This window comes from Centrocercus urophasianus, unplaced genomic scaffold (assembly GCF_019232065.1).
Source record: "Centrocercus urophasianus isolate 14NV4802_14NV808 unplaced genomic scaffold, USGS_Curo_1.0 seq_17, whole genome shotgun sequence".
Taxonomy (NCBI): domain Eukaryota; kingdom Metazoa; phylum Chordata; class Aves; order Galliformes; family Phasianidae; genus Centrocercus; species Centrocercus urophasianus.
In genome coordinates this window covers 6,401,983-6,424,930 of record NW_024884722.1, presented here as the reverse complement: position 1 = coordinate 6,424,930, position 22,948 = coordinate 6,401,983, and the positions used below count along the sequence as shown (strand labels likewise).

Genomic DNA, 22,948 nt, shown 5'->3' with positions numbered 1-22,948 from the left:
GGCCAATAAAACTAAGAGAAATAGAACTAAATTCTTTTCATTCAACACGACTGTTAACTAAACACCAATTAATTACACCCACACAAGCCTAATGAAGATAATGGGGTTGCAGAGAGTTCACCGATGGTATGAAGTGGCTTGCAGCACCCTAACTAATCAGTTAAATACTTCATAATAGGTCGGATCATAGGATAAGCCATCCTCCTTCTACATGCTTACAGCTCCTATTACTGTTAATGGAAATTACACGACTACGCCAATAATTCATGCAACGTTCACTTGATCATGAGGCAAAAGTGATAAATACTTGCAATCCTTGGTGCTATTTCAAATGATGAACTTAGACAGGATGCAAGGCTATTGCAGAAAGTGACCACCAACTTGCTTCGATTCACTGTTCTCCTAAAACTAGCAAGGGAAATTGACAGGTTTCTCTTCCCAGACTGTTGATCAATACCCACACAGCCACAAGCAATGCTGTTCCTCCGCATTTTACTCTGAACACTTTAAAAAGCAGAAGGTGGGAAACAGAGTTCAAGGCAACCAAAATCCAGCAGCAGGCAGCACCCCCAAACCAGTAACTTGATTACCCAGTAATCAAGTACCGGTGCCCCCAAGCACCACACAAGCACCGTTACCTCAAAAACCGCATTCCCACAGGAACATTTAACATTAAATGGGAATGCTGTGGGCCAAATCATGTGCCACACAGGTCTGAACCTACTCTTCACATCACACCCAGCTGAGTGACCCCCCAGGGGTGATTTAGGTTAGATATGAGGTAGTTTTTCACACAGAGGATGGTGAAGCACTGGAACAGGTTGCCCAAGGAGGTTGTGGATGCCCCATCCCTGGAGGCATTCAAGGTCAGGCTGGATGTGGCTCTGGGCAGCCTGGTCTGGTGGTTGGCGACTCTGCACATAGCAGGGGGTTGAAACCAGATGAGCATTGTGGTCCTTTTCAACCCAGGCCATTCTATGATATAAAGGAGCAGCAGACACCACGCTGAGCTGCTCTGAGCCAGAAAAGCAGCACCACATATTCACTTCTCACTCTCTTTGGGACATGGCTAGTGCCAGCTCTGAAACCTCCCCCGAGGAAAAGCTGAAAGAAGAAGAAAAAAAAGGAAAAGGAAAAAAAAAGAAAAGAAGAAGAGGGTTTAACTCTCTGGAGAAGCACCATGTTATTTCTGAAGGATGTGAAAGGGAAAGAAAATGATTCAGTGGGGATTTTTCTTCATTATCACCCAGCCCACAGAAGCAAACGTACAATGAGCAGAGGTCCACACGTATTGATTTTAGAGCCGAGGAAGCTGCGGCTAACAGCTTTTTAAGTATCTCCATTTTCAGTTACTTCAACAAAATTACCAATGGGCAGCGTAACAAAGTGAAAGTTTTCGCAGGAAATCGCAGACTAAAAATGATCATTTAGGTTGTGAAACGTTTCTTTTCATCGAAAGTAAAGGGCTTTTAAAGGCAGCTGCGTTTTGCAGCGCTACCCTCACCAGACGTTTCACAGACCGCAATCTGTCTCTCTTTCAGGACGATAATCTTACACAGCTTTGTTGTTCGGAGACTTTTAGAACTAAACAATACCTGCTCATAACCAGTCGGAGAAGGAGGAGCAGGCAGGCAGCCCACGGTTTTAGGCAAAGGAACAACACAACGCCCCGAGGGCAAATGCAGGACGCACAAAGCTCCGCATCACGGCCAGCCCGCCGCCCGCCTCAGGAGCCCGGCTCGCCGCCGCCCCTCAGGGCTTTCCCGCCTCGGGGTAACGGCCGCGAGGGCGGCCCCGCCAGTCTCGCGAGAGCAGCGGCCCCGCGATGGAGGCTGATAGAGACGAGCGGCTGCGGCGGGAGGCGGCGGAGTACTACCGAGGCCACCGAGTGCCGCAGCGAATGGAGGAAGCGCTCAACACCCTCTTCCCGCTGCGCCCCGCGGACCTCTACGGGGATTTGGTACCGCGGAGCGGGGCGCGCCGCGCAGGCGCTCCCCGTGAGGGGCGGTGGGGCGGAGCTGAGCGCCGCTGCCTGCGGAGGGCGGGGCGGAGCGGAGGGCTGGGCGGTGTGTGTGGAAACGTGACAGTGTTTGCCTTCTGCGAGTGCGCGGCTGTTGCCCGTGGGAAGTGGAGCTGGCGCTGTTGCGGCTTTACTGGATGTTCGGCCCCTGTTGCTTCCTGGTTCCTCGTGAGCCATAAGCTCTGTCGAAAGGATGAAACTGCCAAGAAAGTCTGTAACAAGCCTCACGTGACAACGTGATCTTTTATTTAAAGCGACGCTGGTGTTCATGAAATACAAATGAGCCCCAGCTATACTCGCACAGCCCGTGATGTCAGTGCCAAGCCCACTGCAGACCTTGCTGGATAAATAATTCAGAGCGCTCTGCTCGCAGCTCCGTCTGAAACCCCAGGTTTACCACGCGCTGACCTCAGAGCTGCGTCACTTCTGCGGTAACGCAGCACCTCGCACAGCTCTGCCTGCGTTTCTGAGGGTTGTTCTTTTCTGGAATCTCCTCTCTCCTGACACATTCCACACTAAGAGATGCACTTTTTTTCAAGATCTTACCCGCAGATAAAATAATTACGGTATATCGACTTGCTGCACGGCGAGAACTTTCCCGTGTGAAGCAGATCTCACAAGTAGCAGGCAAATAACTGGTTTTGTTATAGTGTAAATCCAGTTAAACCTTGGATAAACACCTGTTTTCTAGGAGGCTATGGATGTATTTAATGATACCCATCACTGACTTTGCAAAATTAAAACACATTATCTAACCTGGATGTGGTTTTGGACTTCCCAGGCTGAGATTTGAGTTGGATCTGTTCCCTGGAATGATTCATAAGCAGATACTGCAGACATAAGCAGGAGTACTTTTGATATTGGGGTGAATAAATGGATTTGCTCAATGGTGGATATAATTTGCTACACGAAATAAAAGCCTGTTTGCGTAGAAACTTCCTTCTAATGAGTTCTTTCTCTTTCATTTAAGGCTAACTACTTCTCTAAATTTTCAAAAGCTCCAGTCGTATGCAAACTAGCTGGAAGAAAAGTTCTTGATGGAGTTGGTCAACCAACATTAGAAGTGGAAATATATTGCACAGTGAAAAACCGTGAGAAGGTGTGAGCTGCTCCTTCCTGATTTATTTAATAAGACACTGTCAGAGAAATGTACTATTCTACTCATATCCTAGTGAGCATTTTATTTTGCAGCTTTAGTGAATGGATTGAATCCCCATAACTCACCAGTTCAGTAAATAGTGACATTAAAAAAAAAACACAGTTGTACAGTATCCACAAAGAGTTGGTGAAGGAACTTCTTTTCTTTGAGCCAATATGCTGATGTGGGTGATAGTTCAAACACCTGCTGTTAAACTTTGGCTCTTTTCATTCTTGATCCCTAAAGAGGAGACAACATAAAGAAATTTAGTATAGTTTCAAAGATGTTCACAGTATGCAAAGTTAATACCATTAATGAAGGCAGCTCTGTGATATTTGTAAATGATGTCTTTATTAAGTGAGTTTTGTTCATCCTTCTGTGGTACAGAAAGATAGGCTTAAATAAGACAACATATATATGGTCCTGAGCCATGGCATTAAATATAAATGCCAATGAATTGTGATACAACAGGCTAACAGCAACTGCAGTAAAAGATGCCGTGACCAGAGTGTGATCTTTAGAATTTGTTCTGATAACAAAATGCATATGTAAAGCAGATCTCTCAAAAGTTTTTTTCTTAAGTAGTCGTAATTTAGATTGAGAAACTTGAATAAGGTCTGTGATTACCGAGGTGTAAGAGATCAGGAAGGAGGTGCTGGATCAAAAAAAGATCAGCAAAGTGGAACAGACAGATTTGCAGATGGGTACTTGTAGCATTGATAAGGACATCTACCTCTTAATCTTTAAGAAGACATTTCCAAGTGAGAATTAGTGTTTTCAGTTTTTCTGTATTATTTTGCAGAGGATTTGTTCTGCTATAATTTCTTCTCATTATCAAATACCTGAGAATGCTTTATCTGAAACAACCGAAGCTGATGAGAAAGAGAGAAATGACTCTGTTACCACTGCTGTGGAATGGGTGAATGAATCTCTAAGCACAATGATAAGAGACTGGAAGCCTACTGACCAATGTGAAATTGATAAGATGCTTGGGTAAGCCTTGCATAGAATTTCTAGTTTTTTAAGCTGCTGCAGAACAAATCATTCATTTGAAATACTATTAATTCATACTTTAAGTGAAAAGCATATACAATAGTTAATGATTTTTAAAATATTTTTGCATATTATGTACATTATATTATATGCTTGGCATGAGAAGGCCATTCAGATATATTGCAGTGTATGATTTCCTGCTGATTCATAACTTCGATATAAAAATTATGCCATTTCTAATAAGAACTTATGCAAATTAGATTTAGACTACTAAGGTGAATCTAGATATGATTTCACTGCTTTGTTTACATTACTGTATGTAGCTTAGATACTCAGTCTGTCTGAATTGGGTGGCTGTGACCACGTGTGTGTGCAGTTTCCATTTCATGCAGGCAGTTGAACTCAGCCACTCCGGGATTGCAAGCAGCTGCCTGACGTGCACAGCTGACCTACTGAATTAGCAACTTAGAACAAGTTGCTACATGTCATAAAGTCATGAAGGGTTTACCACTGTACTTGGTATGGGTCATACCAAGTGAATGGGAATCTTGTACACTAAGATTATCTTCAAGATCGTGTATACAAAGAGCTCACTTTGAAACCAGTGCAGCCTGAAAATCACGTGCTGAGGACTGTAACTCTTGCTTGTGGTTCTTTTTGTTTATTCAGTGTTGCAGATAACTGTCAAAAACAGGCATTTACTGACTTGTCCAGCTTCACACAATCAGGGCAGAATCTCAAACAGACGCTCTTAATCCATCTCCAGCATGTTCTTCAGCGAATATAGCGTGCCTCCTTTGACATGCATGACAGTGTTTTGAGCCACCAATCTTTGTTCCTTTTCTCAGTGAATACTTTTCAAAAAAGGAAGAAGAAAAAAAAGAAATTGAAGAGGAAGAAGAAGATGATGATGACACTCTTTCCGTAACTTCTTGTGCTCCATCAGCAGTGGCACAATCTGGGCAAAAAAAGGAAGCAAAAACAGGTTTTTGTTGATTTCCTTGTAATATTTCCTGCTATACCAAAATTGACAAAGATGCTAAAACACTTCCTGCAGTAATCTCAGAGGTGCTAAAGACTAATGTCACGTGTTCAGAGAGTTAGGTTAGTCTGTCCCAAATCTTCTTCTTTCTGCCCTTCTTCCTTCTGATCACAGCAGTTTCTACTTCAGAAATAGAGAGGAAAATACACAGTTTTGTCATCATTCGCTTGCATTTATTGAACAGAGTTTCTGCCTTTGTTTTATGGTTGGCTTAGACAGGAGGTTATTACTCTTCAGAATAAGGAATAAGAATGGAGGAGGATGCAAATGAAGAATAAAAATGAAAATGATAAGGAAAGAAAAGAATCATAGAACTGAAAAGGAAAATGGAAATAGTTTGAATATAGAAGTTGAAAAGAATTAACAGGGGAAGGAGGAAGGGAAAATTGTGGCTAACACTGACAAAAGGAGGAAATAAAGATGAGAAGTGAAAGAGAAAAGAGGAAGGGGATGAGATGGGAAAGACAGGCAGGACAGGGTGAAAAAGAAGGAAGGAGATAATGGAACTGAATAAAAAATGGTGCAAGAGTAGAGAAACAGAACTACTGTATAGGGGGAAAAAAGAAAAAGAAAAAAGGCTCAATATGTTACCTCCATACGTACATTATCCTCAGAAAAAAAGAAAAAAGAAAAAAAAAGATCTCCTGTTTTCATTTACTGGAAGTCCATTTTGGCAAATTATCAGTTGCTTATCAGTTTAGTTTGAACTGTCATAAACTACTTGTAAAACCTCCCAGCTCATGTGTTCAACACTTGCACAATAAGTCCGCCTTTAACCTGAAATGGAACATCTGCAGCTGTCTGTTTACCAGAGTGTCTCAGTACTGGGTTACTGATGTTCTGTGTGTGTAGCTCTTTATCCTCAATGTAAGAGGTGTAAAAGTTGCATGCAAATGATGTTTAATCTAATCAGCATATCCACATAAGGTCGTGCTGGGCTTCTTTTGTTGCCTACCATAGCTGTATGCTGCAGTATTTAAATATTTTATTAAAAACTTCCACAGAGAAGGAAAATGTGTATATCGTTCTTATTAGGACCAAAGCAGTTGCTTTGGTTGATTCACAAAAACATACCCACTGCATATGATTTCAGTTTCACATAGGTGCTTGCTGTACATCTTAGCAGGGAAGGTAATAATAGTGGGAACTGCTGGGCTTCAGGCATTTTGACAAAAGTTATTCTACTGTGTCTGAAAGGGAAATAAGTTCCTTTGAAAATTTAACAAGATTTTAACAAGTCTGTGTGTGTGGAATATTTAAAAGACATGTTCTTTTGTTGGAAAATCCAACTCTAATAGGCCTGCAATTTTTTTCATGCTCATTATTAGAAGGAATCAAGTACGTGCACTCCCAATCAGCTTAGAATGTAATATTCCAAGTCGTTTATGCAAAAGCTGAGCACATAAGGAGAGCAATAAATACCAACACCAAAAGCCTAAAAAATGATTTGACACTACGCCATGTAAACATACATAGATTTCAATGGCTGAGAGCTCTGGATTTGAAACACATTTGAAATCAGAGTGAGGACAGGTACTTTACTTGTTTGTAAGGTCATTTCATATACAGCAAGTGACAACATTAAATTAAAAAGCTGTCGTTTTTTGGTTGGTTGGTTGGTTTTGTTTTTGTAATATTGAGTGCACTGCTGAAATGTGAATACTGTATTTGCTTGCATAACCCTGGTACATAAGCACATGTTTTAAGGCAGTAAAATATTTAGCTACTATTCTCTGTCTTTAAGGGAAGAAGTCAAGTATACAGATAACAATCCCACCTGCAGAACCCAGTGAATCAGTGCTGTGTGGCAGCTTAGCCATTGGGGGAACATCGCTCGCTGTAGCTAAGGCTGGTGCCTCCATTAATGGCATCCCATTGTACTTACACACTGCACTGCTGAAACGCAGTCAGGTACGTGTGACTTCTGTCCTTCTGTTTATTCTCATTGCTACAGTTGTGAAGTTGGGGATCTCTCATGAAACTGGCAGTGATAGTCCTCATAAAATACTTTCTTAAGTAGCGGGCTTTGAACTGGCCCTGTGCCATACTTAAAACGTACAGTTAATGATTCTCTTTCTAACACTTCTTTCACTTGCCGCTCTGAATTACAGGATTCACCTAAAGAAATGACTTTGCCACTTCCAATGGTTACTCTGTTGAGCTGTGAAAAATTTTCATCTTCAAAACTCAAATTAGTGAAAGAAGTTATGCTCATACCACCAGTTCAGTTATCGCTCAAACAGGTATTGTTTTGTTGGGCTTTTTACTAATATATTCTATTTTTTTAATTAATATATCCATTACATTTCATATATGTGTGAGCGAATACATAGATCTTGTCAGTAGAAACCTTAGGAAGCACATCTTTCACTTTCTGTTTACTTGTAAGGCCCACGTTTGAACATTTTTAAAATTGTGTGTGTGTTAGGATACCAGAAAAAAAATCAGTGCATTGAAGGAGATACAGAAATCTGTTACAAAACACTTGAGTCTTTTCAAAAACGTGACTTTACATTCCTAGGTTAGAAATAGTACTGGTTATTTGTGGCACATACAAAACAAAAACACCAACAAATTCATAGCAGAGCATACAATCTTTGAGAATAAATTGCTTTAAAAATGAAGTTGTGAAGATGGAAGGGAATACAAAGCAGAATAAAATCTGTTCAAGGGGCAGGAAGGATGGATGAGACAGACTGGGTCAGCACCCTCTTTTTGTTTAGCCATATGATGCATTAAAGAATGTATCTGCACAAGATGCCTACATTAGGGCTGTGATTTCTATTTTGTATGCTGGTGACCTGAACAAATAGCTGAGTTCGATTCTTTCTTCTTCCTTCAACTTTTCAGCACTGTCACACAGAGCTCACAAATAAGGTTATCAATTCTGTACTTCCCAAAGACTGAATTCCTCCCAGTGCTCAAGGGAGAGCAGCAAGCTGTTTGCTGCAGCGCAGTAAGCACAGCAGTTCCTCCTGTGCGGATACGTTGTCAGCTGTGACTGACTTCTGCCCCCTTCAGTTTTTCAGCTTTCTTTCACAAGCACAGATAAAGGAAACTTGAATGTGATTTACAAAGTTGGCATTAAACTCTTCCTAACTCAGCTGAAAACAGCCTTGTGTTAAAAGCAGAGGATTTTACTGGAGTGTTCCTCCATTCCCTAGTTTCAGAAACAAGGACAGCATTTCTTTCCTTGCTGTCTGGAGACGTCAGTTTGGTCAGTTTTCAGTTAAGTAGTTTTGGAGAAATGCACAGCTGTGGACACTCCCACTCCTTGGATATTAGGCAGACCAAGATGTTGCTTACTTGTTTCGTCTGGAACAGGTTGGGTTTTTGTCTTTTATTTGTGGAAGAGACCACTTTTTTGCCATCTCATTAAATGGCATAATCAAATATTTCTGATCATTCCACTGCTACTGACTGTTCAGTTCTGGACACTCAAAGGAGGGAGACTGTGCTTAGGGTGTCTGTAATATATATTTTTTAAAGACTTTGTGTTGAGGTCTGTGTTTAGAAGTGCTCTGATTCAAGCAGTTAGAATGAAGTAATTTATCTTTCTTTTGAAGAATGATGATGTTTAATTTCAGGGCATTGAAAGAGCTCTGGACATTCAAAAAGAAATGATGAGACTGCTGGAGCCTGCAGGGAAAGCGGTACAATAACAATGTTATTAATGTGATGTACTTCATTTGGCCTTTCTATTACTATTGTCTGCTTAACCTTAAACATAGAATATTTCGCATGTTATCGTTCATGTTTAGTCTCACTGCACAGAACAGCTGTGCCTCCCTGACAGATGAATAAAACATTGGGCATTTAATGATCTAACATTAATGAAGATAGAGTAAAACATTGTTTTATGTATAGGAAGACTTTTCTATTTCAGTACATATACCAGGAAAGGTCTGCTAGGGAAGAATAAAATCATGTATTGTTCAAAGTAGTATTATTGCAGTAGTTTATCAAGCTCAGTATTTGCTCAGTATTTGCTTTTTGCAAAGTCAGGTTGTTAGGTTTCTTCTAATACAGGGTCTGGATTCTCACCTCGTAGAACCTCTGCATTGTTGATAGTCACAGTGAGAGTGTTTTGAAAAACAGGTGATGTTTGGGGTGGTGCCTACATAGAAATAAATATGTGAAATGAATTACCACCACAAAATAAGATGAGTTAATTGCTTATCGTTTCCTTGTCTTGAATATTATTTCCTAAATTAAATGTATGCAATCTCTTCAGACCAAAATTTGGTCAATGCATTTTTATTTTTTTTAATCTGAGGTCTCTCTGTCGTTTTTGGACCTTTACATGGCATTGTTTCATTGTTTCTGTCTTCCTTCAATTCCAGCAGCCCAGTCCTCACCTAGCAGACAGTAAGAAAGACAGAGCACGTAATAAAGAGAAGCAAGCTCCGGTAAGAAAGGAGATTTTAAGTCTTCAGCAAGATACTAAAAACTGAAGGGAGCCAGAATGTTCTTAAGAAATGAAACATAAATCTGCATTACCAATTTGGAAAGGTCGATGCAAGACTTTTTAATACTCCCAAATCCCTATTTCAAATAATAATTTGGATTCTTCTCACTATACCTTCCCTTCCTGTGGAACAGTAACAGAAAGGGGGAATACTTCCAGAACCTGGGCATTTTTTTCTGATATAGAAAACTTATCAAGTCATCCAGCAGAGCATTTTGTAGGCCTGTTGCACTAGCAGTGTACAAGCACCTCTGTTCTTGTAAGCCCAGAACTGCTACCTGTCAGACTTGTGTATTGTGCTGCTTCCTCAACACTGGAAGCAGAATTTCCCTCCAGTCATGCTGCATTGAATTCCCAGTTGCTGCTTGAGGTTATAGATAATGGCAGATAAGAAAAAGCAGCTAAAGGGCAACACTCACAATAGTAGCAGGGATTATTTGATGTGACTCAAACGATCTTTTGTAGTTCTGTTGTTTCTTTATTTCCACTTCAAAATCCATAGTTTATAGAGGAGTTATCAAAATAGTGGGATGGAGATGCCATGCTGGCTTTATTTCCCATGGTGAGATGATTAAAATATTACCAGATAAGAACTCCTGCTTTTGTGGAGTGTACGAAACACAGGATGAGAAAAAGTTTTCATACTTTATAAAACCTCATTCATAGAGCTGTCCTTAAAAATGCTAACATTGTTTTGGAGAACAGATTTATGCATTGATTATTGAAGGCAGGCTGTAATGACAGTGAATATGTAAGTTTTATATATTTGTAAATAAATTGATTATTTTTGTTTTGCTTCCAGCCACCAGCCTTAAAAGGAGTATCACACTTAGGCTGCCTGATAACGGGATGTGATAATCTAGAGCAACCTCTCCTCCTAATGCAGACAGCTTGCAACAATATAGGTCTGGAGCTGGGAAAAGATTTGTATTTAGCAATTAATTGTGCTGCTCATGAATTAATGGACTACGTAAGTTACTTCTGCTGCTTATTCAAATAGCTGCTTGTTAACACTTCACTATTGCAATGCAGACTCGCCCAGAATCTTTTGACTTTGTTTTCCACAAGCAAAGAAGTATCTCTGCCTTTATAAATTCTGTTTGAATCAGTGCTACAAATTCAGCAGATGTGCTATTGGATTGTAAGCAAAAGGGGCAAGCCATGCAGACATCCTTTTTGTTGCCCAGTGCAGAGCTGGCGTGTATTCCTCCTCTGCATACTGACACACCTCGTGTGGAAAAAGGCTCAGTGGAGCAAGGCAGCCTCTCCTTACACCCTGCATCCTGCCTACAAAAATCTCTGCTGTTTTCACAGTTCAACTTTTATCATATCAAACAAATGGATCATTATAAGCCGCCCTGTGTCAGTCATATTTATTCCTCTTCTCTGCTTGTTTATTTAGCAACATTTTTCAGATGAGTCTGTGTTAAAGGTAGCAAACTTTCCGTTCAGCAAACCAGCTTCCTGTCACAGAACATCTCAGGTGATTTTGAATTGCAGTAGTAGGCAGCAAATACTGTTTTGTTCTGTTCACCACGCAGAGTAAATGAAGTAATTATCTCAAATTAATCTTCTAACTATCTTGTCTTTGAGGATGAAGAGCAAGAAATTATTTATGCAAATATACTTCTGTAATCCCTTTGCACCACTTGATGCTTATTTCTCCCTTCTATTACGCTCCATCTCTTCTTGACCTTTTAGTATATTTTTACTACATTACTGCGTACCCGGTAACATTTATCTCTGTATACAGCATTCACATGCAGTGATTATATTTCAAGTTCTCTATTTGGTGCAGTTTATTCATCTCCAGCTGAAGTCTTAAAGTTGTAAGCCCTTGTTCCGAGATCAGTCAGCTTTTTCTCTGAGCAGAAAAAGAAACTGGCTGCTCTCTGTGATTTAGCACTGTGTGACATTTAGGCTGTCTGGGTACACTGTACTCACAAGATTAGCACAGGATCCTCTGTGTTGCTTTCCTGACAGTTCTCAATGAGCAGCATCTTAAAGAATTATGAGTAATTTAACTGCTGCAGTCAATAAAGCAGTGTTTTCTTTCTGGCACAATTTGATAGTGTACTCATAATCCCTTAATAATCCTTCTACTCGTGTGTTATGGTTTATGATTGCCATAAAGATGGGACTGGTTTGAAACGAGCTTTTATTTGGTGGTGCTGTTCTGTGTGTGTGTGGGGGGGGGGGTTGTTTGTTTGTTGGTTTTGGTTCTGTGTGTTGGGTTTTTTCCTTGGGGAGGGGTGGTGTTACTTTGTGTTTGTTTGACTGGATTTTTTCCCTATGTTTTTGTTTTTGATTGATAATTTTTTTTCCCTCTTTTTATTTTTTAGTTTTTTATTGGAAATGGGAAAGCACCAAGGAAAGGCTGTATTTTATTTTTGAGTACTGAAGGTGTTCTCCTTTTCTCATAGCAACATTTCCCCTATGCAAATAAGGAACTAAGAATTAACTTTCTTTTTTTTTTGGAAGTGAAAAGAGATTTTTCATGCAAGATTTAATAAAAATATCAAATATTGATAACTTTATGACAAAGTTGTGTAAAACTGACAGCGTTGCCTAGGAAATGCTGAAAGAGATCCGCCTTGTTTTGGGCATGGTGTATTTGGCACGAGCTGACTGTTACTTCAGGCAGAGATTTCCATAATAATGTTCACACAGACGTAGAATAAAGTAAGCAGAGTGAATGTGAGCTTACTGAATCCAGTGCCCCAGTGGAGACATCAGGGTCCTGTGTGCTTATATTAGGACTGTGTCTAATTGAAGAACTGCCATTCTTTTATACTTTATCCTGTACTTTCTAGGTGAAAGGAAAATATGAAATACTTACTGGAACATTCAGAAGCCCTGATGAAATGGTCGACACGTACGTGGAACTGGTTAATAAATTTCCTTCCATTATTGCCTTAGTAGATCCCTTAAGGAAAGAGGTAAGAGTTTGTGTGAAACCACTGAACTTTTCATGCTTTTACAAAACGTACCAAAAATGAAGCTTCTATTTTCAGAGAGGCACAGAAACGCCAGTATAAAAAAAAGCATGCATTAATTCATTTGCATATATTGAATTGACTATAATTCAAGATACCTCTTATGTTTGAGCTAATTCCTGATAGAAAATAGAAAAAATGACACAAACAGAATATGGGCAGCACAACTGCTACGAGAAAATGCTAATTCTTCCCGATTCTTCTTGCTCAAGCACTGTCATATTACATATTACATTTTCCTTGTTATGAAAACAAGTAATACAAACTGTACTATAAAATCAAATTACAAAATTCATGTGGTACATAAATGATATTAAGTGGAAGAAACTAAAAGTTCCTACATAGCTGTACAGCTGTACATTCCTTAGAACCATTCAGAAAACTCACATAGCTGCTCTTCCTTATGACTGAGATGTGTACCCAAAGCCAGAACAAATCTGTAGCTGGCAGCATGGCTCAGCAGAATTTGTAAAGTGCATTTTATCACTGTGATCAGTGTTAGGGGAGATAATTGAATGTGGGCAACAGATTAAAACAACCAAGTAGAACACAAATGTTTTAGCAAGCTACAGATAGGTGAAAGAGATGGCATAACCTCAGAGATTAGCATTTGTACATATAATTCAGTGTCCACGTATTACCAAAAGATATAAATTTAATTGTAGTAAAGATTCTAAAGTTGCACAGCTTAACAAAAACTTCTCTTCCTTTGGAAGTTTGACTTCACTTTAAAATAAAGATGTCTTTTCATGAAAAGAAAAAAAACGTTGAGCATGAATGAAGGGGGCACTAAAGTACTTTTGTGAATCTGCCAAGTGCCTGAATTGATAATTCTGTAATAGATGAACTGCAAAATTGAGTTCTTAGCTGAAATTCTAACAGCTTGTTTTTCAGATACTGGTTTATATTGTTACCTCACTCCCCTGCCCTGTTTCAAACTGATCCCCATATTCCAAAACCCTCGGCTATTCCCTGCTCCTGCTGGGGCTGCAGACCTTGCAAATTCTTCTGAGGAAAACAGGAAAATGTGAGGAAGGATTGCTACAGACAGACAGGGCTGTGAAGGAAAATGCCTGTCCTCCTCCCCCCGCAGCACATCCATGAAGCTAACCCAGGCCACGGCTTTGCCACACATAATGAGGTCCTTGAGGATTACTGTGGTACCAATTCAGCAATCCACTGCCAGGTAGAAGAACACCCCAGTGGTTAAGTTTAAACATTTGGCCACGTGTCAAACCTCCATTTTCAGTTACCTGTGGGCTTGACAGCTTTACAGGAACAGAGTCCTGTGCCTATTGCATACTTGCAGCTACACATTTCAGTGTGATCCACAGACCAAGAATTATTGGTTTCAGAATTATTAACTTGAAATTATACATGATTTTAATGTGAGAACTTTGCATTCTGTGGACACAAAGAAAACAAACTTTTTTTTTTTTTTTTTTTCCAAATTATTTATATACTCCTCTCCTCTGTTTATCTTTAAATCTCAGTACCAGGTGGACAGTGCATTCAAATTAAGAGAAAGCCTAAAAAATTGGAGCTTTGCTGGAAAGACAGCGTTGTATTCCACAGTTCCTTATGGGTCAGTCTTGTGGCTCTGATCATCCTCTCCTGATATACTTCACTGAATCTATGGCTGTCTCATCCCTTTATATTCAAACAGATATAATGACACTTAAAATATGAACACAAGAATGAGTGCTCTAAATAAAACAATAGAAAATTGTTTTGTCATCCATTTAAATTAAATGCACCGCAGGAAAGGAAATTAAAATAGCAAAGCCCTACAGTTAGTTTAATTTGTAGTATTTCAAACTGTCCTGCTGTGCAACTATCTTTGATTAATTCCAGGTACCAATTTTTGTTTTCTAGCAAAATCTTAAAAGCCAAGCAAAATTATTATATTTTCATCGAGAGAGATTCAAAATATAAAATGTATCTTTATATAGAGAGTAGGATGAAATCCAAACAAAACTTTTCCAGTTTTAAATTGTGCCTCCTGAGTTAGAGTTTTCATTCAGTTTGGTGTTCTAAACTTCAGGTATTTGCTTGCTTGTTTATGCAGGACAGACAGCAATGGAATAACTTGTGTCGTGCTCTTGGTTCCAAATGTTACCTGATTGCTGAAGATGCTGCCACAAATACTTCCAAGCTTAAAACAGACCAGAACATAAACATACCGATGTGCAGTGGTGTTGTCCTAAAATATGTTAATCAAACCAAGGTATCAGACCTCGTCGAACTGACTGCACGTCTTGATGGTGAGTAGAGAGGGAAAAAGGCTTGCCTGCAAGCCCTGCAAGTCAATAAATCATGTTGCAACACCTATAAATATTACATCTTTTGATTTAATCAGCACCATTTCTATTTTAGTTTGCGTTTGTCAGAAGAAACTGAGGCATGTTCTGTTCACAAATCTCTCGTTCAGGAGCCTGGAACGGGGCGCGGGCTGAGCGAGTGCGCTGTGTGTGCTTGGAATGCGGATGTCCCTGGGCACTGCAGATAAGAGTCCTGCAGTTCATTGTCAGAATTAAAATGAAACAAATGATACAGCTGAGGAATTTGAATTTTGCTTCATGTTAATAATCAAGAAATGCAAACTAGTCCAAAACGTTTAAAAGGGTGCTTTGCACATTGCTGAGCCTTTATGCTACGAGTACCAGAAACTTGTGCTTTTTCTTACATAACATTTCTTCGCACCATTTTTTTCTTCTGTTCATCTTTATCCCCAAGAAATAGATGGACAAATTTTATATAATTTCCTTTTCCTCATTCCCTCAAAAATTCCAGAATCGCTACATCCAAGTGAGTAAATAGCAACTTAAACATTTCATTCAGTCACGAGGGTAAACTCCTTTTCATAGTGAAGAAAAATCATTACTGTAGGAAAAAGCATGTTTAAAGAAATAGAACAGCCTCCTGGTGTGTACCATACATTACTGGACACAGCAGCTAGAGGTAGGTAGGATGGGATGTTAGATACTCCCTTATTCGTGCTGAAAATAAAAGAAAATGTACCATTAATGCCATAATTGTGGCAGACCAGAATCGTTTACATTTTCATGAAATGAGTTTCATTTCATCTTAGCCCAGTGGAAAAAAAAAAAAAAAAAAGAATGCAAAATGTAAACAATTTCTGTCAAATTTATAAAATATATACTAATGAAGGTTGTACACTGCTGTTACATGTAGGTCAAAGACGTGTTACCATATTAGGAAGTCCAGATGGAGAATCTTCTGATGATAGCCTTGTGGATCTGGTAAGTACTGAAAGCTATTCAGTTGCAGAATTGCCAAAACACTGCTTTTAACATGAATTATTTTTTAGGAGAAAGCCTGTTCCTGTGTGAGAAAGAAACATTTTACAAAACGGTCTTTTTCTAGGGTTGTTTTTTTCCCCCACAGAAAGTTAATCGTTGAGTGTAAAGAGAAGATGCAGGAAATTTGCCAAAGCAGGGAGTAAATTCATGAGGGCATATGATCTATTTGGTTGCATTCGTTTATAAGAAAGTGAGTTACTTAAAACATTTCTGAATGGTAATAATATTATCTATAAAGTTGTTCAACAGCGATATATTTAGGCTTCTTGTGTTAAAGCTACCTTTGCAAATAAAATTCCTCTTTGTATGCCAGTGAAAATTATTGTTTGCATCCAGCAAATCTCTCATCGAGAGATGTTATTTCTACTTAAAGGAGGTTTATTATCTGTAAAAAGATAAGAAAATTGTTAAGTTGGGAGCAGGGTGCCGTGTATAATTACTACGAATGGCTTCACTCCCCGAAGCAAATAGGTTTAAAATACGCACTTTCTCGTTTCAAGGCTGTTGGACTGGGTGCCAGGTTTGTCAAGCTGGGAGGTCTTTCCCGCGGAGAAAGGGTGACCAAATACAACCGCCTTCTTGCTATAGAGGAAGAACTGGCCAAGAATAGAACGCTACGTATGAGCTTCTTTCTTACTTTGTTTTCAGCTTGCAATGAATACGGGAACAAAGATTGGAGGGAGAATGATTGAAACCGCACCGCAGGAGGGAAGCGAAATCAAAAGACTATAAATAAGCGCTGACAAAAAAAATCCTAGGATAGCACTTGCCACAATGTACATTGTTGTCCTAATGGATTATCTGTTTACTGAATGTTAAAATAGACCCCTTCTTGAGGAGTAGCCTACATTAAGCCTTTTTCCAGAATTAATTGGTAGGAGTCTTGAAGCCCACAGTGCAAAAGGAACAAAGCAAAAACCAAGCATATAACACTCCAAAAAGCTGCCAGAGTGGAATTTTAGGCCAAATACCCCACATTTCCCCTAAGACCCTAAATAGATATTGCTAGCAAAACTTCATTTCACCATCCTTTTGTGTGTTATATGTACAGCAACATGTGTTTGGAAGGCTACGATTGCATGGGTAAGTACTAAATAAATCCAAGAAGAATCCAAGTTGAGGATGCACATTCAGCCTTAGCCACTTGTATGCATCTGCCTGCATTTCTTAATCTACACCTTCTGTTTACACCATTTTATACAGTTAAATAGTTAACTGTTCATTAGAGCCATTTCTTACCTGCTCAGGTATTAATCAAGACAGGATAAAGGCATACAGTCATGGGGGTGGGAGGGCAGAGAAAAGGGGTGGCAGAAAGGAAGGAGAGAGTTTATACAAATTCATTATAGCTAAGTGAAGGAAAATGAAAGAGAACTAAGTCATCTGATCTTGTTTCTATTGTTATTGTTTTCTTTATGTTCTATACGTGGAATAGCAATGTTTGACAGGTTTGACAAGTAATTTTTAAAGAAATTACTGAAAATATTTCAAGTTTGGGACATCTTTCTCTTGCTCACATATAGTCATCATAAAAGAAAAAAAAACAAACATACACAGATTTGTTTTGATGAGTTCCACAGAAGGTGTTTTCAAAACCAAGTCATAATAATTACAAAGAACGATGACCTTTCACTGCTTTAGCAATATTAATATATTCCCTATTCAAATGGATATAGTCTAAACAAAAGAGCTTGAGTTTGACATGTTTAAAACTGTATCTCATGAAATGAAATAGCAACAATTCCTGAAGCTGTTAATCATTTGGCAGAAATGAAATCCAGTAATTAAATCAACAGCAGGGAAATACTGAAATAGCATGTCTGAGCTGCATACCAAACTCTTCATTTGGCTGGGCTGCAAGCTACAAAATGCACTGGAGGGCTGAGCACGGAGGTCTCTGTAAATGGTTCATGGATGGAAGGTGACATTGACCCATCAGGAGTCCCCCCAGGACTGACTGCACTGGGCGCACAGCTGGGCCCAGCAGCACTGCAGCTACAGGGAGCCAGGCTCTGCCTGCTGCCTTCCCCTGTCGCTGTCAGGCTCTGGGATTGCACAGAACTCTCCATCTGCTGCAGCCCCAATGCTGATGCTGCATTTCAGCCCCCAGGTACACCTGATAGGCAGATGAGAGCTGCTCAGAAGATGAAATCAGGGATTGGCCAGCTCTTTGCTAGGAACTCAGAGATGTGACCTAGTCAGTGAACGGGCAGGCTTTGTATGCATGGCCAAAAAAAAGAATAATCTGTAGTGAGTGTGATGTGATTGAGGAAAAATAGCAGTAAGGAGAGAGGTTAAGTGTCAGAAGCAACGTCTGAACCCAGGCTCATCTGAAGTTGTCAGAGACTGGGGTTGAGGAGGAAGGAGGCACAGGCAGACAGTGGGAACTTTTGCAAGAACATCAGTGCAGAGGAAGATGGATGCTCAAAGAAAGGGCAGCAAGAGCGAGGGTAGTAAGCAACAGGGAGGTAGTATTTGAAGAAGGAAAAGCAATAAATATCCCAGCTCAGGCTGCTGTGAATCATTGAAGGGTTTGAGGTGAGAGGGACCCGACAGCTCATCCACTTCCGGCCCTGCTGTGGGCCCAGACACTCCATCTTCCTGCTCCACGTCCTGACCCTGTAACCGAAGTGCAGGAGCTCTGCTCCTTTGGTTCTTAAGACCAAACCCTTAGTGATGTCTAAAGACTGATGTAAGCACTATCGGGAAGTTTGAAAAGAAAATTTAAGTGCATCAGAGAACGTTTCAAGGAACCAGATTTCAGCAAAGATAAGAACAGGCTTCTTCATTCTCTTCTACTGCAGGGTATGATGCAAATTTTGAATTTACTGATTTTGATGAAGAATCACAGCCAGAAAAACAACAGCCTGAAGTCCTTCCTCCCCCACAGCAGGATTCAGTGCCTTCACAGCTCTCTGTGCCAGCCCTGCAGGGTCACGAGGTGCCTGCTCAGCTCCTGGAGAGCAGCACACTGACCTAAGTTGCCCAAAATAACTGTCAGGTAAATTTCTAAAAACTATTTTTGGTAAGGAACCCATACACAGACTGTTCTTTAACCCATTTATTTTCCAGCACCTCAGCTAAAATTTTTTAAAAGCATTCAAATATTCATTTCTCTTTCCCCAGGAGACCCTTGCTTTCAGCTGAAAACAAGTTAACTGAACACTGACTGCAGTTTGGAAACACCGCAGAATTCTATGCTGTATTTACGAATGGACAAAACAAGTACCTCTGTGTTAACTTCAAAACTAAATGTTTGTTTTGAGAGATCTCTCCACACAAAGAGCAAACTATTGACAAACAGTAAAAAAAAAAAAGGAACATTTTACAAAAAACAAAGGCCTTGACTGTTATGCTGCTCCATCCCCCCCACACAACCCTCAATGCTGCTCTTAGATCTGGCCTACAAGGGAAATGTTGCTCCAGTTCTAGCCAGCTATCAATACAAGTGCATCAGTGCAAACTCCAAATGTAGGGCACAAAGCTGCAATTTGCATCACTAGGAAGCTCACTTCAGTCTGAAGCAAGGAATAACAAGTCAACTTCACAAGGTCTGGGAAACTTGTCAGTAGTCTTTTTAATAAGCAACAGTGAAAAGATAAATAAATTATCTTGTAGGTAACAAAGAGTTCACATAAAAGAAGTATTTTTTTTTTTAACTTCTGTTTCTTTTTTAAATTTGAAAATTTGAACATATATAATACAGCAGTAATAATTCAAGGAAAAATACACATATAAAACATTGCATTTTGTATTCAGTGTAACAGATACATAAGTGAAAAATTAACCACCAGAACCACCACTACCCTCCAGAAAGCAAAGTATCAAATCAGGAGAGACAAATTTCCCCGAGCTTAGGAATTAAACACAGGTCAGTAATTAGATCAAATCCAAGATTATCTTAGCAAACATGCAAAAACACCAGAAAAGATGTCAAACCACCACACTCGCTACTATCACTTTATTTGGAGAAAAAGCACCGGACAGTTGCATGCAGAGCCAAACTAACAAACTCAGAACAGTCATCCTCCAATACTATCACTGTTTCAAATCATTAAATAAAAAACAACCCAAGTGCGTTCAGGTACGTGACCACGGCATTTCAGTTACACCGATCTTCCTTAGGTTTGCCTTTGTTCCCTGATTACGTTTGTTTGTTCATTATAACAGAATGAAATACCCTGTCGGATTTTAAAAGAAGCTACAGTGGAATGCGAACTGGCAGCGCAGCAAATCAACTCTGCACCCATCTGCCTACCTTCATAGGAAATGAGGGCTGAGGGAAACTGGGAGCTGTGTTACCAAGTACAGAAACCTAAAGCGTTACCTACAAGAGAACTGAATGCCCCACTCTGTATTAGGACCAAAGCAAAGGATTCTCTGTTGATGCTACAGGGTTTCACCTGGGAGTTCTCTAACTGTTGACTCCAAATGAACTGCAGTCCTAGAATGGCTGAATCCCAAATGCAGGAATTCCGAGAAGCCCACGATAACTCATTCCTGCAGCAGCACGTGCAGACTTCAGCTACATCTGTGCCAAACTGCTACATGAGACTGAAAGAGAAACCAGGAGATAAATCCTCATTTGAAGAGGTGTTCATCCAGAAGAGAGCACCGCTCTCTGTCTGCAGGCTTCTGGACTATCATTACCAGAAGGTACCAAAACTGCACGCTGTGCTGCCTCCATCTCCGGGCTTGCTGTCTGCTGGGGAAATTTGAACAGAAATGTTATGGTTTGTGCTTTCAGTGTCATCCAAATGGCCCGCGTGGAGGCAGCTGTGAGCAGATCTACAGATCTTTTTTTTTTAAAGTAGACAGCAAAATATTTTTAAAGCAACGTGTCTAAAAATTGTTTTGTTTTGTTCTTTTAATTATCAAAATACCCCCATAGTAAAGCTGAGGTGAGTGCAGTCACCCGCTCTGTCCCAAAGTCAACAGGGACTCAAGGGGCTTCTGGACCTTTAACAGAGCAGCTTCTCAATAAAGGAATAATTGAAAAAGCCTTTTCAAATGCAGTTTAAAGAAAAGTAAGGTAACCGTCCATATCTAAGGAAATATCAATCATACCTGCAAAACTAAAAAGGGAAAGGGATTTTGAGTGATATGTAATTATTTAACACTAATGCACATAACAAAACTGCATACAAAAGACCATTTCAATCTGTATTACTGAAAACTGTTTGGAATGTTTGGACTGTAGCCCCCAGTACCACACCTAAGCAGTCAACACGACTCCCAAAAGTTACAGCCTTTCAGAATGGGGATTAACAGTTAGAACTGTCTGTCTCTCTTATTTTCTCAACATTACTTTCTTTATGCAGCGACTTGCTTTTTTCTTCCTTTGTTTTGTTCTGATTCAGTGTGTCTGCAGTCATCTGATCTCCACTGGTGGACACAGGATCTAACACTACAACAGATTCTGTCTCTTTTTCACTAGTAGAAGCTTTTCTTGAAAATTCCATATGACTCGGTGATCTAAAGGAAAAGGACAGAGATATGAATAAGATAACAACACACGTATTTAAGAAAACCACAGAACAACATGTATGTTATTGCCAGTATTTGTGACCAGGACAGGCCTACCATGCTGATAAACAGATTTGCAGATTACAGCTGTTACACAGAGATAGCAGTACACAAAATGCACAGTCACACTACCCCTCCTGAATCGTTTATTACATAAATGAAGTCAGATACTTCAGCACAAAAATGAACTCCCAGAGCACAGAGTCTCACTTTCACGATAAACGTAAGAATTTGTTTTCTTTCTGATCACCTCTGAGCTGCATTTAGGATCCCCTTGTCCAACACAGCAGCTGGACCTAAAGAAAATGTTACCAGTTCCTGTCTTCTGTAGCCCAAAACGTGGCTGCTTCTCCACATCTGCATCCCAGGGCTTTCACTGTACTGCAATTGACTGCACACCAGAAGCTAAGGGCAACAAAACCAGATTTTCTACTGTGGCTCAGCACCAACAGGCTGGGAGGAAGTGCAAGTGAGATCTGAAAATTCACCCAATGGGTTTGTTGAAATGCAGAGCAGTGTTAGACCTGTGTTCCCTGCTTTAGAAATGGAATTACACCTGGACTGCTTGCAGTGCAGATTCTTGCAGACGAAAATCCCTCAGAGCAAGGAAAGGTCAGAGTCACCAGGATTACACACTGAGGCTGGCTTAAACACTAATGGCACTTGTGCACATTCAAAAGCTCTGTCCTATTGCTGAGAGCATGCAGGTAAATCCTTAGATTAGCTAGCATGCACCAGAATAGAACAAGGCCAACAGGAGGACAGCATGACCCGAATTCGTGGCAGGTGGGGATATTTCCTATGCCATCCTCAGGCTGCCCCAAGAGCTGCCTTGCTCTGCAGGCAGACAGCTCATGTGTAAGGGCTCCTTCACCAGCCCTCCAGAGCAGCTGGCTCTGATTCCTGTGGGTACGTAACCAGACATGCTCAGGGAGAGGTTCTTAGGGCTACACATCTACACCCAGCACATCTTCACACAGGGCCCTACTCCACAGGGTGAACACAGTATGGATGAACACATTGCTATAACCACCAAAACGGACAGAAAACCTTAGCAGAGGAAGGCCCTGTGTGCACTGCATCCATTTACTAGTCTAGAGCCACGTTTTTTATATTCATGCTTACTCATAAGGAATGGTCTTCTGTACTGCAACGGTAACACATTCTTTAAAGGAAAAAGTAGAACCTACTGGAGGCCAAAATCAGGAATTCATCTGGGGGATCCATCTGCTATGAATTGCCCTTCATTTTGATAGTCTTTGTCCTACAGAAAATGACAAAGAAGACAGGTCACCTGCTCCACAACCAGAGTGCTGGGCTGGCCATGGCTGGCTCCTGCCCAAGCAGCAGAGTCGGTGTGCAGGTTAAAGGCACAGAATCATAGAATCATAGAATCACAAGGTTGGAAACGACCTACAAGATCATCCAGTCCAACCGTCTCC

At 40.2% G+C, this 22,948-nt stretch overlaps 2 protein-coding genes and 1 long non-coding RNA gene across 7 annotated transcripts in view; 1 reads left to right on the top strand and 2 right to left on the bottom strand.

The window, feature by feature from the left end:
* Window positions 1–1,819: 1,819 nt before the first annotated feature.
* On the top strand, window positions 1,820–20,063 carry ENO4 (enolase 4). Of its 4 annotated transcripts, none has more exons than XM_042818891.1 (15): window positions 1,820–1,960; window positions 2,991–3,119; window positions 3,961–4,151; window positions 5,000–5,136; window positions 6,938–7,104; window positions 7,305–7,436; window positions 8,781–8,846; window positions 9,540–9,602; window positions 10,464–10,631; window positions 12,475–12,600; window positions 14,726–14,921; window positions 15,853–15,920; window positions 16,481–16,598; window positions 18,785–18,981; window positions 19,107–20,063. In XM_042818891.1, exons 1-14 carry the CDS (start codon window positions 1,826–1,828, stop codon window positions 18,958–18,960), a joined length of 1,872 nt encoding a protein of 623 aa, XP_042674825.1. In that variant the 5' UTR covers window positions 1,820–1,825; the 3' UTR covers window positions 18,961–18,981; window positions 19,107–20,063. The 4 variants fall into 4 exon arrangements, 3 of the variants coding, with proteins under 3 accessions (XP_042674825.1, XP_042674824.1, XP_042674826.1); XM_042818890.1 differs by having other exon boundaries at window positions 9,537–9,602; XR_006168807.1 differs by lacking the exon at window positions 19,107–20,063 and having other exon boundaries at window positions 9,537–9,602; window positions 16,481–17,063; window positions 18,785–18,871.
* Window positions 3,259–17,279, bottom strand: LOC122160407. The gene is made up of 5 exons (XR_006168808.1): window positions 16,467–17,279; window positions 15,869–16,002; window positions 12,501–12,587; window positions 4,746–5,109; window positions 3,259–3,398 (listed from the first exon to the last, which is right to left on the bottom strand). It is a non-coding gene; the product is annotated as an uncharacterized LOC122160407 (long non-coding RNA).
* SHTN1 (shootin 1) overlaps window positions 19,533–22,948 on the bottom strand; it is a 60,241-nt gene continuing 56,825 nt past the window's right edge. For both annotated transcript variants that reach the window (XM_042818888.1, XM_042818889.1), the window contains exon 17: window positions 19,533–21,455. In XM_042818888.1, coding sequence (XP_042674822.1) covers window positions 21,245–21,455 — 211 coding nt within the window. In that variant the 3' untranslated portion in view covers window positions 19,533–21,244. The remainder of the gene's footprint in view (window positions 21,456–22,948) is intronic.